At 44.4% G+C, this 13983-nt stretch overlaps 2 protein-coding genes across 2 annotated transcripts; both read left to right on the plus strand.

Moving 5' to 3' along the window:
• The first annotated feature begins 2668 nt into the window (after nucleotides 1-2668).
• On the plus strand, nucleotides 2669-3641 carry LOC140359116 (olfactory receptor 4B13-like). Its single transcript, XM_072443985.1, has one exon. It carries the CDS (start codon nucleotides 2700-2702, stop codon nucleotides 3639-3641), a length of 942 nt encoding a protein of 313 aa, XP_072300086.1. The 5' UTR covers nucleotides 2669-2699.
• An 8740-nt stretch (nucleotides 3642-12381) lies between these two features.
• On the plus strand, nucleotides 12382-13353 carry LOC140359117 (olfactory receptor 4B13-like). The gene has a single exon (XM_072443986.1). It carries the CDS (start codon nucleotides 12412-12414, stop codon nucleotides 13351-13353), a length of 942 nt encoding a protein of 313 aa, XP_072300087.1. The 5' UTR covers nucleotides 12382-12411.
• The last annotated feature ends 630 nt before the right edge of the window (nucleotides 13354-13983 follow it).

A 13983-nucleotide genomic window follows, 5' to 3' on the forward strand; every position in this document is an offset into this window, starting at 1 on the left:
CCCCATGTAGGCCAAACAGCATGACGGTAAACTGGAATAGGCCAGCTGGGGTTCGGAAGGCGGTGTAAGGCCGACTGCTGGGGTCAAGCGGTACCTGCCAGTATCTCTTGCATAGATCGAGGGTCGTGATGTACCTGGCGGACCCGATCCGTTCCAGTAGCTCGTCTATGCGGGGCATGGGGTAGGCGTCAAATTCGGAGACTGCATTGAGTTTGCGAAAATCAATGCAGATCCTCAGTGTTCCATCCTTTTTGTATACTATCACGACTGGGCTGCACCACTCCGAGTTAGAGGGCTCAATCACCCCCAACTGCAACATGGCTTCCATCTCTTGCTTCAGCTGTTCCACCAGCTTTTGTGGAATACGGTAGGGCCTTTGACGGAAGGGAGCAGTTTCTTTCAGTCTGATAGTGTGTTCTATCACAAAAGTCTTTCCGGGTTTAGCGGAGAACAGAGAAGGCATTTCACTGAAGAGTTGCCGGAGCTCAGCGACCAGGTTGGTGGTAAGATGGGCCAGGTCCGGTGTGCTCTCTGCTTCAGTGATAAAGCCAACATCCGGCTCCTCTTCTTCGACTGCTTGTACCAGAAGGGAAGTCTTTGGTCTTCTCCGGATGGTGGATCTCGTAGGTGACAGGTCCCTGACGCTTGGTGATGACATACGGACCTTGCCACTTGGCTTGCTGTTTGAGGAGGGGAGAAGTAGCAGCACCTTCTGCCCTGGCTCAAAAAGCCTGCTTGTCGTACCATGTTTTCTGTTTCTTCTGAGCCTCTCGTAAGTTCTCAGCTGCTTCCTCATGATACCGGTCCAGACGGTCCCTCATTTGAAGCACAAACTGCACAATGCCTCAGTCACCCCGCCTGGTCTCTGAAGAGGTCCATGTCGACTTCAGCAAGTCCAGTGGGCCCTGTATGTCCCATCCATACAAAAGTTTGAAGGGTGAGAACCCTGTAGAAGCCTGGGGTACCTCTCTGTAGGCGAACAGCAGAAATGGAAGCCACTGATCCCAATCTTAGTAATACACGGATTAATGTGTCTGTCAAATCCAGTTTCCTCGTTCTGAGTTTCTGTGGTTCTGCAGAGCCCCACCCATAGGACCTGCTTCTCAATATTGGTGATCCAATCAAAAGACGTGCACGTGATGCACCTGCTAGATGGCTCCTGTGTAACAGCAGCAGACGTGCAAGAGCCAACTCTGAAGCTGATTGGTTGACACATCATTTTCATTTACATTCACTTTAAGCTACAAGCACCCTCAGTGTTGAGTCTGAAGGCCTGAGGGAAGATGAAGGTCAGAGGGCAGATTTTAGATCCCTGGCAACACATGATGGCTGAATATGATTGGATCAAAGCTCTGACATAAAGACCAGCCCTCCAAATCTGAACCTGGGGCAGAAGCAGTGCAACCAAGAGAAAAGCCATGAAATGAAGTGTATAACTCTTCATTAATAATAATAATAATAATAATAATTTAATAAATATTTGTGGGAATATATATATATATATTTTTTTTAAATTATATTCTGATTATGTTTAGGCTAGCAGAGAAGGCCTTGCTGGTCCTGACGGCCCACCACTGCTAAAGGTACAGTAGGAGGTAGAGCGTTTAGCTCCCAAGATCCTGTGTTATGGAATCAGCTCCTGTCCATGTTAAAGAGGCCGACACAGTCTCTTCATTTAAGTCCAGGCTTAAAACGTTCCCCTTTGAAATGGCTTATGGTCAGACTAGTTAGGAACAGAAATATAAACCTACAGTTTCAGCTCCTAGGAGCAACTATGGGGGAAGTATGGCAGCTTGAGTACTATCCTCTGCTTCTGACTACTTTTTCTATCGAACAATATTTAACATTAAATTTAACTTAGCAATCTGTTCTTTGCTTTTGCTTCTTCTCCCACTTCCCGCGGGGAGTGGGACAGGCACATAAATGACCAGTGCTCTTCAACTGCCTAGAGAAATGGTTACTACTGCATTTGGACAGTTCTTCATCTGCCTCAACAAACTGGTTCTCCTCAAGCTCCACTGTCACTGTGGCTCCAGCTCCACTGTCAATCTCGCGTCCACCTGTCCGTCTGAGGGAGTCTGATCCCTCCTTCACTGTGGAACTCCTCCAGGTTTCTACTTTTCCCAAAGAGGTTTGGAAGTTTATCCTGACCGAGAAGGAGGGTCTAAGGACAGGGGACCTTGGGATATTTGTCCAAGGACACAGGATACTAGGACATTTCCAAGTCCCTATGAACATTGTTAAATCTGTTTTATCATTGTCGCCAACCGAGGCAACTGTTGTTGTGATTAATTGAATTGAGGGGGTAACTATGAAATCACTACTTCTACATCTAAATTCAGATTATAGCAGATATAAATTACGGGTCATTATGGTCTAAAATCAGACTAAATCAGTTCTGAAACGAGAATCAATAATAGAAAATAAAGATGAATCCAAAGTTGGTCAAAAACATAGATTTTTTTCTCTAAATCAAATTAATTACTACTCTGCTGAGGGTAATAGTGGTACATCGAACCACATATTGAGAAACCCTTGTATAAGGTATCAACCGATATTCAAAAGTTTTGGGACTGGTATCAGGACTAAATTCCCTGGAGGAATTCCTATTGAGAATGTCCTGTATAAAAGTGGAACCTTAAATGGTGCTGTCTCATTTTTCTGTCTGTGTGAATGAGTTTTCTGTACGTCTGTTTTTAATGGAGCTGAATGTAACCTATATTATTCTGGATGGTTTTATGTACATAGAGCAATACAGAGTGCTGTATTTTATCATCATGTTTACAGCTTATGTCCTCATTCTCTGCAGTAACAGCACGATTGTATGTCTCATTTGGATCCACAAAGACCTGCATGAACCAATGTACTTTTTCATTGCTGCTTTGTTACTTAACTCTATTATTTTCAGCTCAGCTCTTTACCCTAAAATACTGACAGATATTTGGTCAGAGAAGCAGGTTGTGTCTTATTCCACGTGTCTTTTCCAATGGTATATATTTTATGCAATTGCAGGTGCTGAATTTTGGTTGTTGATGATGATGGCCTATGATAGGTATTTGGCTATTTGTAAACCTTTGCAATATCCGACTGTAATGAGGAAATCCAAGGTGAATGTGTTGTTAGCAGTAGCTTGGATTGTACCGGCTTGTCAAGTTGCAATAACAATCACAGCAGCGAGTCAAAGAAAACTTTGCACTTTTATTTTCCGAGGGATAATTTGTAATAGTACAGTTTACAAACTTCACTGTGTTCAATCAGTTGCATTGCATATATGGGGCATGTTTGTCCTGCTTAATCTTGCTTTTTTACCATTGATCTTTAACTGTTTTACATACACAAGGATATTCATAATTATCACCAAAAGAAGCCCGGAGGTCAGAAGGAAAGCACTGCAGACGTGCTTGCCTCACTTAGTGGTATTGTTCAACTTTTGTTGGCTCGGGGCATTTGATGTGATATTGGCTCGATTAGACACAGAATTGCCCAAAATGGTGCGTTTTATCATGAGTTTTCAGTTCATTCTGTATCACCCTCTCTTTAATCCGATCATCTATGGACTTAAAATGAAGAAAATATCCACACATTTGAGGAGACTGCTCTGTGTAGGAAAACCTGATACGGTTCATGTAGAACAAAAATAAAAACTTGTGTAAACATGTTGTTACACTGTGAACATGCTTGAGTGTTTTTTTTCACCAAGGCCAAAAGTTCAGAAAGACTTTGCCAAAGAAGGAGCCATTTTGTGGTGATATATGTATATATTTTTTTAGCTTTTAACTTTGTAGAACTGTATCATGTTTACAGTGAACAGGATAAGACAGTCACGCTAAATCCACAGTTTTTGTCCAATATTATGTGAACTAGATGTTCAAAAATGATGGATACTATCACTGTATCATAATTTTTCAAAGTGCTGTGAGTGTGGATGAAAGTTGTCTGCTCTTGTGCACGTGGGAGCATGTTGAGGCTTCATTTGGGCTGATTTGTGCAGCTTTAGTTTTTGATGTGTTAAAAATTATTTTATAGTTCAACTCTACAAAATAACACAAGTGCGATGATCACAGGGCTGTAAAAGTTTATATCAGTCCCTTATAACTTGCTTTTGATTTATATTTTATATTTTGGATGTCGATATTACGTGATTAGTTAAGTATCCCACACATTATGTAGCTAGACTATGAACTACTCCCACCTCAAATGGATCTATAGAAATACTTAAGTCTTTAACTTTTTACTGTGAAGTCGCTTGTATTCATCATCATCACCAGGTTTATTACAAAAGATAAAAACCATTACAAACTCAAAAAAAAAAAAAAACATTACACACTCAACATAGTCAAGAAAACAGTTTGTAAAGCTGTCCTTAATGTGGGGCTGATTGTATTAGTCATATTATTAACAAAACAGTTTTACATTACTGCTACCTATCCACCTACAGCAGGGGTGGGCAATTATTTTCCTCTGAGGGCCATATTCGAATCCAGGCAAGTAGCGGAGGGCCGGCCCGCCATCATTGGTGTGAAAAAAAAAAATCCCAAAAATGAAATATCAAATAAAATCTAACTTTTCTGTAAATAAGGGCTATTGAATCTATTATTTAATTGATTTCACGTGATATGTATTAAGGATACAAGTGCAGACAGATGCCTGAGGGCAATTTTTTTTTTTTTTTTTTTTAATATTACTTGGACAAGCTTGGCAGGCCGGATTGAAAGGCCCTACGGACCGGATCCGGCCCGCGGGCCGTAGTTTGCCCACCCCTGATACAGACTACCTATAAAATGTATGTGTAACTACAGGTCTTACACGTTCCAACATCTTCTAGTTTCCTGAAAGGGAATCAGATTGTTACATATTCTCTTAAATTGAAGTAGTTGTACTCATTAAGATATACACAAGGGCTAACCAAATATAAAACATTTGGATCAGTAGTAGCTCCAATTTCAGTTTCCTTTTAAATACAAGCAAATATGAGGAGACTTGTATATTTCTGTCCAGCTCATTCCAAACCTGTGGGCCTTTACATGCTTCCCTAAAACTGGTGTACTTCAATTTGATTTTTTTTACTTCTTTTTTCTTGTGTTGTAGTGTTGTAGTATGAGAGGGTTTAGAACTGGAAAGAACTGACAGAGTCAGTAATTTAGTCAAAAAAACGATATTTTACATCATACATGCATTATGAATTGCCCTCAGTGAGTTTCAGATGCTTAAGTTTACAGAAAAGAGAATCAGAGGGAGAGTTAAGTCTGGCCCCAGGTATTGCTCAAATAGAGAGTGTCGGTAATGTGGGCTCTGGAACCCATCTCCTTGAGAGGGGCTGGACCCTCCACTTCTCTGGCGTTGCCCGTGGGGAGAGGGGGCAGATGAAGAACCGTTCATCTGGAGTAGAGACCGTCTCTCCAGGCAGTTGAGGACAATCTGGATCCACCGGTCATCGATGTGCCAGGTCCATTCCCCATGGGGGTGAAAGAAGAAGAAGAAGAAAATTTAAGCCGCAAGCGGCATCCAACGGCCCTCACAAGCTGCCGGGTTTTGTTGTATCTGTAAGTCATAACTCCTAAACAATGGCCCCCTTACTCTCATTTGAATAGCACGATTCTGTGCATTGGCATGTCAAAATAACACAACTGTCAGTGAACTTTGCGGCTCTGCCGCACAGAGCCTGTAAAGTTTTTTTTTTTTTTTTAAATGATACATTTTAATGCCCCACTCCTGAAAATGAATGTCACCAAATTTAAAGTTGCGTCCAATGAGAAGTTTGTAAAAGTATAAAATGTGAACATTTCCCTTTGGTCTAACATGGGAGGTTAGTTTTATTGCTACAAAACATGGCACTGATCCAATTGGCTTTCTTGATCAGGACGCTAAAATAAAATATAATTGTGTGCTAAATTTCATGAATTTTCACATGTGATTTTGATCGCAGTTTATGTGGCCCCGCCTAAGCATGCCGATAATGCTTGTGAAGCACTGCTCTCCTGCACTAGCAGGTTGCAAACACAACACCCACACACAGGCGCTCTTCCTCGTCTCTGGTGACTTTAACCACGCTTCTCCCTCTTCTGTTCTACCAACATACACCCAGTATGTTACCTGCCCCACCAGAGACAATAGACTTAGGACTTGTTTTTTGCCAACACCAAAGATGCTTATTCCTCCTCCCTCCTCCCTCCCCTGGGCAGCTCGGACCACAACCTTGTACATCTGAGGCCTGTGTATGAACCCATTGTGCACAGGCAGCCTGTGGTGCCCCATGTGGTGAGGATGTGGTCTGCTGAGAGCGAGGAGGCTCTGAGGGACTGCTTCAGCACCACTGACTGGACTGAGCTTTATGACCCACATGGGGAGGACATCAACACCATCACAGAGTGCATCACGGACTACATCAACTTCTGTTTTGAGAACCCTGTTCCCGTGCAGCGTTTTCCAAACAACAAGCCGTGGATTAACCGTGAACTGAAGGCTCTGCTGAAGGAGAAGAAGAGAGCCTTCAGGTCAGGGAACAAGGAGGAGCTGAGGACTGTGCAGAAGGAGCTGAGGAGGAAGATCAGGCACGCGGAAGCCGGCTACAAGAGGAGGCTGGAGGACCAGCTGCAGCAGCAGAACATTCAGGGAGTGTGGAGGAGGATGAAAACCATCTCGGACTTCAAAATCCCCCCTGTCCAAACTTACAGTGGGTGAATGAGCTATATTCTCACTTCCTGAGATTTGATCAATCACCCACCCCTCCCCCTGCACAGCTGCATGCCCTCTCTTCCACAGCGGGACAATGCCCTGTATCCGTTCCTCTTCACACCTCCGCTCCGGCCCATCAGCTCCCCACTTCACCTGGACTCACGCATCCCCCCAGCACACAGTCCCCCTGCCAACCACTGACTGTCACAGCAGCACAGGTGAGGAGTGAGCTGAAGAGGATTAAAGTGAGGAAGGCAGCAGGACCTGACGGCATCAGCCACAGGCTCCTTAAGTCCTGCGCAGATGAACTGTGTGGAGTTATGGAGCATGTCTTCAACATGAGCCTGAAGCTGAGGGTGGTACCACAGGTCTGGAAGACCTCCTGTCTGGTACCTGTGCTCAAGACACCGCGCGCCAAAGACTTCAACAGCTTCAGGTCGGTGGCTGTCACGTCCCACCTGATGAAGACACTGGATCGGCTAGTCCTGGACCACCTCCGCTCCACTGTGAGCTCAGCCATGGACCCGCTGCAGTTTGCATATCGTCCTGGCATCAGAGTGGAGGACGCCGTCATCTCTCTGCTGCACCGCTCTCGCTCTCTCACCTGGAGAAGCCTGGCAGCTCTGTGAGGATCCTGTTCTTTGATCTCTCCAGCGCCTTCAACACCATCAGCTCCTCAGGGACAAGATGGAGACGGCTGGTGTGTAGTACGACCTGGCAGAGTGGATCCTGGACTACCACACAGACCGACCCCAGTTTGTGAGAGCCAGGGAGTGTGTGTCTGACACCCGGACTGCAGAAGGTCTCTGACGACTATGCCATCATCTGACTCATTACGGACGACGATGATGTGGAGTGCAGAGGACTGGAGCAGGACTTTGTGGACTGGTGTCAGCGGAACCACCTCCTCATCAACGCGGGGAAGACCAAGGAGAAGGTGGTGGATTTCCGCAGACGCCACCCCACTGCCTCCTCACCAGTGAACATCCAGGGACGGGACATTGAGAGAGTGGACTCATACAAGTACCAGGGTGTTCATCTGAACCACAAACTGGACTGGACTCATAACACAGACTGTACAGGAAGAGCCAGAGTCGGCTCAACCTCCTGGGGAGACTCAGGTCTTTTGGAGTGACAGGGCCACTCCTGAAGACCTTCTATGACTCTGTGGTGGCATCAGCTCCTGTAGGGTGTGGTCTGCTGGAGCAGCAGCATCACAGAGAGGGAGAGGAAGAGGCTGGACAAAATCATCAAGAAGTCCAGCTCCATCTTCTGGACTCGGTGCAGGAGGTGGGGGACAGAAGGGTCCTGGCTAAATTCACATCTATGCTGGACCATGAGTGTCGCCCCCTGCAGGACACTCCGTCCACTCTGGAGAGCTGCTTCAGTGAGAGACTGATCCATCCTCGCTGTGTGAAGGAGAGGTTTCGCAGGTCTTTCCTTCCAGCTGCTGTCAGACTCTACAACAAACACTGCTCTGAACACGTGCAATACTGACTTAACCATGTGCAATACCGTCATATTCATGTGCAATTACTGTCGTACTCACACGCAATAATGTCACATGTGCATGTGCATATAACTGATGTAAATAGAGTGTTTATTTTTACCATTATTATTAAGATAAGATAAGATAAACCTTTAATATCCACGCAAGGGGAAATTTTGTTGTTACAAAGCAGTAGAACAGGAGGAAAGACAAATTATAGGAAGTTTCAAAACACACTCTTAATAGAACTCTAATGAACAAAACAAAAACTCTTATTAACAAAACTCCTCTCCTATCTTAATAGGGGATGGAGGGGGGGAAATACAATAAAATAGATAATAAAAATACAGAATAAGGATAGAAATCAGATAATAATAATAAAATAATGATATAGAATAAAATAGAATAAAATAAAGTAAAAAATAACTAACACAAGACTAGGTAATACTATTAGCAGGTAAGTAAACCGTATTAAAAAATAAAATAAAAAATAGAACACTCTTATTTACAGCTATTGCACATGGTTGATTCAGTATTGCACATGAATATGATGGTATTGCACATGGTTACATCAGTATTGCACATGTTCAGGGCTAGCAGTGTTTGTTGTAGAGTCTGACAGCAACAGGAAGGAAAGACCTACGAAACCTTTCCTTCACACAGCGAGAGTGGATCAGTCTCTCACTGAAGCTGCTCTCCAGAGCGGACAAAGTGTCCTGCAGGGGGTGACACTCATGGTCCAGCATAGATGTGAATCTAGCCAGGACCCTTCTGTCCCCCAGCTCCTGCACCGAGTCCAGAGCACAGCCCAGGACCAAGCTTTGTCCAGCTTCCTCCTCTCCCTCTCTGTGATGCTGCTGCTCCAGCAGACCACAACTACAGGAGCTGATGCCACCACAGAGTCGTAGAAGGTCTTCAGGAGTGGCCCTGTCACTCCAAAAGACCTGAGTCTCCTCAGGAGGTAGAGCCGACTCTGGCTCTTCCTGTACTGTCTGTGTTATGAGTCCAGTCCAGTTTGTGGTTCAGATGAACACCCAGGTACTTGTATGAGTCCACTCTCTCAATGTTCCGTCCCTGGAGGTTCACTGGTGAGGGGGCAGTGGGGTGGAGTCTGTGGAAGTCCACCACCATCTCCTTGGTCTTCCCCGCGTTGATAAGGAGGTGGTTCCGCTGACACCAGTCCACAAAGTCCTGCTCCAGTCCTCTGCACTCCACATCATCGTCGTCCGTAATGAGTCAGATGATGGCAGAGTCATCAGAGAACTTCTGCAGGACACAGCTGTCCGTGTCGTGTCTGAGGTCTGCAGTGTAAAGGGTGAAGAGAAAGGGCGCGAGGACAGTGCCCTGGGGCGCCCCCACACTGCAGGTCTGAGTGTCAGACACACAGTCCCGGGCTCTCACAAACTGAGGTCGGTCTGTGAGGTAGTCCAGGATCCACTCTGCAGGTTGTACTCCACACCAGCCGTCTCCAGCTTGTCCCTCAGGAGCAGCGGCTGGATGGTGTTGAAGGTGCTGGAAAGATCGAAGAACAGGATCCTCACAGAGCTGCCAAGTTTCTCCAGGTGAGAGAGAGAGCGATGCAGCAGGGAGATGACGGCATCCTCCACTCCAATGCCAGGCCGGTATGCAAACTGCAACGGATCCATGGCTGGGCTCACGGTGGAGCGGAGGTGGTCCAGGACCAGCCGCTCCAGTGTCTTCATCAGGTGGGACGTGAGAGCCACCGGCCTGAAGCTGTTGAGGTCTTTGGCGCGCGGTGTCTTGGGCACAGGTACCAGACAGGAGGTCTTCCAGACCTGTGGTACCACCCTCAGCTTCAGGCTCATGTTGAAGACATGCTCCATAACTCCACACAGTTCATCTGCAGGACTTAAGGAGCCTGGGGCTGATGCCGTCAGGTCCTGCTGCTTTCCTCACTTTAATTCTCTTCAGCTCTCTCCTCACCTGTGCTGCTGAGACAATCAGTGGTTGGCAGGGGGACTGTGTGCTGGGGGGATGGGTGAGTCCAGGTGAAGTGGCGAGCTGATGGGCCAGAGCAGAGGTGTGATGGCGAACAGTGCTTCACAGGCGTTGTCAGCGTTAGCAGACGGGGCTACGTACACTGCTATTACAATAACATGTGAGAACTCCCGGGATAGATAATATGGCCTCATGCTAACGGCTAACAGTTCAATGTCTCTGCTACACAGGTGTTCTTTGACTGTGACGTGGTTTGATCGACACCACTTCTCATACACAAACATCGCGAGGCCTCCTCCTCTTCTCTTCCCGCTCTCCTTTGTTCTGTCTGCGCGCAGGAGGTGAAAATGGTCCAAAGTAACAGTATGATCCGGGATTTCTGGGGTTAGCCAGGTCTCTGTGAGCACGATGATGCTACAGTCTCTGTAATCCCTATCATAGCGTGTGAGAGTCGCCAGCTCTGCTGTCTTATTTTGAATGGACCGCACGTTTCCCATGACGACCCTCGGTACCGCGGGTCTGAAGCGGTTCTTCTTCTCCCTTAGTTTAGCACCAGCGCGCCTACCCCGCCGTGTCTTTCTCAAAATCTCTGCCGGGATGGTGTGCTTTCTACCGGGAAAAAGAGACGCGGCTAGGGTGCCGCGCAGCGCTAGGAGCCGCTCCATTGAGTAGACACGCCGGGGGAGGGGGAGGGGGGGGGCGCGGGTCCCACACACATGCCGCGACGAGGCGAAAAAACACAATAATCCAGCCGAATAAATCCAAATCAACGCGTGTCCAGCGCGTGTCGGTTTGTACACATCCGGCAAGTGGATGTATGTAAAGTATTTACAAAAAATTTAATGAAAAAGGGCAGAGAAGTTAGAAAAAGTTCGGAAAGAGAGGGAGCGTCGTAACAGGCAGCCAGCTTCCGCGGCGCCGGAAATGTTTAGTATTATTTTGTCTTACGCTAGCTGTTTTTATTTTATTCTATCTTTATTTTTCCCCTCCATTCCTTATTAAGAAATGAGAGGTTTTGTCTTTAGGAGTTTTGTTTATAAGAGTTTTTGTTTATAAGAGTTCTTCTATTAAGAGTGTTTTTTAAACTTTCTACCTGAGTTGCAACAACAACATTTCCCCATGTGTGGACAATAAAGGATTATCTTATCTCATCTTATTTATTTTGGAAAAACTATATTGTTTATTGGCCATTCTAAAAAAATAATAATTGAAATATTGGCAAAGGTTTGCAGCACACACTGTAAAACATAACATACATTTTTTGATAACTTTTCATGCCCAAGTCCTGAAGATGATTCTCACAAAATTTCAGGTTGGTCAGGCAAACGCTCAAGGAGGAGTTTGTAAAAGTATGTAAGAGTAAACGCCTCAGTCTTAATTCTGTTAGATCTGAGTGCTGCTTTTGACACTGTCGATCATGGGATCCTCTTACAGAGACTAGAGGACTGGGTGGGCATCACTGGCACTGCCCTAAACTGGTTAAGGTTCAATCTGGAAGACCGGAAGTACTTTGTTGAAATGGGTAACTGTGTCTCAGACCACATGCCCTGACCTGTGGGGTTGCCCAAGGGTCAGTCCTGGGACCCCTTCTGTTCAACCTCTACATGCTGCCAGAACGCTGCTGCTCGGGTCCTAACTAGAACCAGGAAGTACCATCACATTAGTCCTGTTCTCAGGTCTCTGCACTGGCCCCTTTGGCTCAGAGAAGAGACTTTAAAGCAGCTCTGCTTGTGTACAAGTCTCTCCATGGCCTCGCACCAAATTACATCTTGGGCATGTTCGTGCCATATGAACCATTTCGGACTCTGAGGACCTCAGGAACCGGCCTCCTGCTGGTGCCAGAGTCAGGACTAAACATGGGGAGTCTTCTACTGTGACGATGTTCAAATCTAAACTAAAAACAGTTTTGTTTAGCTGTGCATATGACTGAAAGGATTTTTCTTTGCTCTCTTCTCTCTTATTTCTTAAACTATTTTGTGATTTCTGTAATTTCTTTGTGATTTGAATGCATTTTTCCTGTAGTGTGAAGCACTTTGAATTGCCTTGTGTATGAAATGTGCTCTACAAATTAACTTGCCTTGCCTAGATTAGGATTAAGTACAGTTATTCTTAAAGTCTGAGGTTGGTATTGGGAATCAACAGAAAAATGTGGGCGTCAATATTGAAGTCCCTGGATGAATGTCTCTTACCAATTCCCATTGAGACTGTCCTGTATAAAAGTGCAGCCTTAACCTTTGCAGTCTCATTTTTCTGTCTGTGTGAATGAGTTTTCTGTACGTCTGTTTTTAATGGAGCTGAATGTAACCTATATTATTCTGGATGGTTTTATGTACATAGAGCAATACAGAGTGCTGTATTTTATCATCATGTTTACAGCTTATGTCCTCATTCTCTGCAGTAACAGCACGATTGTATGTCTCATTTGGATCCACAAAGACCTGCATGAACCAATGTACTTTTTCATTGCTGCTTTGTTACTTAACTCTATTATTTTCAGCTCGGCTCTTTATCCTAAAATACTGACAGATATTTGGTCAGAGAAGCAGGTTGTGTCTTATTCCACGTGTCTTTTCCAGTGGTATATATTTTATGCAATTGGAGGTGCTGAATTTTGGTTGTTGATGATGATGGCCTATGATAGGTATTTGGCTATTTGTAAACCTTTGCAATATCCGACTGTAATGAGGAAATCCAAGGTGAATGTGTTGTTAGCAGTAGCTTGGATTGTACCGGCTTGTCAAGTTGCAATAACAATCACAGCAGCGAGTCAAAGAAAACTTTGCACTTTTATTTTCCGAGGGATAATTTGTAATAGTACAGTTTACAAACTTCACTGTGTTCAATCAGCTGCATTGCATATATGGGGCATGTTTGTCTTGTTAAATTTCACTTTTTTACCATTAATCTTTAACTGTTTTACATACACATGTATATTTGTAATTACCACCAAAAGAGGCCCGGAGGTCAGAAGGAAAGCACTGCAGACGTGCTTGCCTCACTTAGTGGTTTTGTTCAACTTTTGTTGGCTCGGGGCATTTGATGTGATATTGGCTCGATTAGACACAGAATTGCCCAAAATGGTGCGTTTTATCATGAGTTTTCAGCTCATTCTGTATCACCCTCTCTTTAATCCGATCATCTATGGACTTAAAATGAAGAAAATATCCACACATTTGAGGAGACTGCTCTGTGTAGGAAAACCTGATACGGTTCATGTAGAACAAAAATAAAAACTTGAGTAAACATGTTACACTGTGAACATGCTTAAGTGTTTCTTTTCACCAAGGCCAAAAGTTCAGAAAGACTTTGCCAAAGAAGGAGCCATTTTGTGGTGATATATGTATATATTTTTTTAGCTTTTAACTTTATAGAACTGTATCATGTTTACAGTGAACAGGATAAGACAGTCACGCTAAATCCACAGTTTTTGTCCAATATTATGTGAACTAGATTCACAAATGATGGATACTATCACCGATACTGATACTATACATTTGTTTTGGAGGTTAAAATGCAAAAAAGATAGTAGTCGATAAAGAAAACAAGAATATAAATATATAAATGTGAATCATACACTATATATTAATGTATCATAATTTTTCAAAGTGCTGTGAGTGTGGATGAAAGTTGTCTGCTCTTGTGCACGTGGGAGCATGTTGAGGCTTCATTTGGGCTGATTTGTGCAGCTTTAGTTTATGATGTGTTAAAAATTATTTTATAGTTCAACTCTACAAAATAACACAAGTGCGATGATCACAGGGCTGTAAAAGTTTATATCAGTCCCTTATAACTTGCTTTTGATTTATATTTTATAATTTGGATGTCGATATTACGTGATTAGTTAAGTATCCCGCACATTA

The sequence above is a fragment of the Eucyclogobius newberryi genome, unplaced genomic scaffold (genome assembly GCF_026437365.1).
Source record: "Eucyclogobius newberryi isolate DKJ021-1_F unplaced genomic scaffold, fEucNew1.0.hap1 SCAF_14, whole genome shotgun sequence".
In the NCBI taxonomy this organism is placed as follows: domain Eukaryota; kingdom Metazoa; phylum Chordata; class Actinopteri; order Gobiiformes; family Gobiidae; genus Eucyclogobius; species Eucyclogobius newberryi.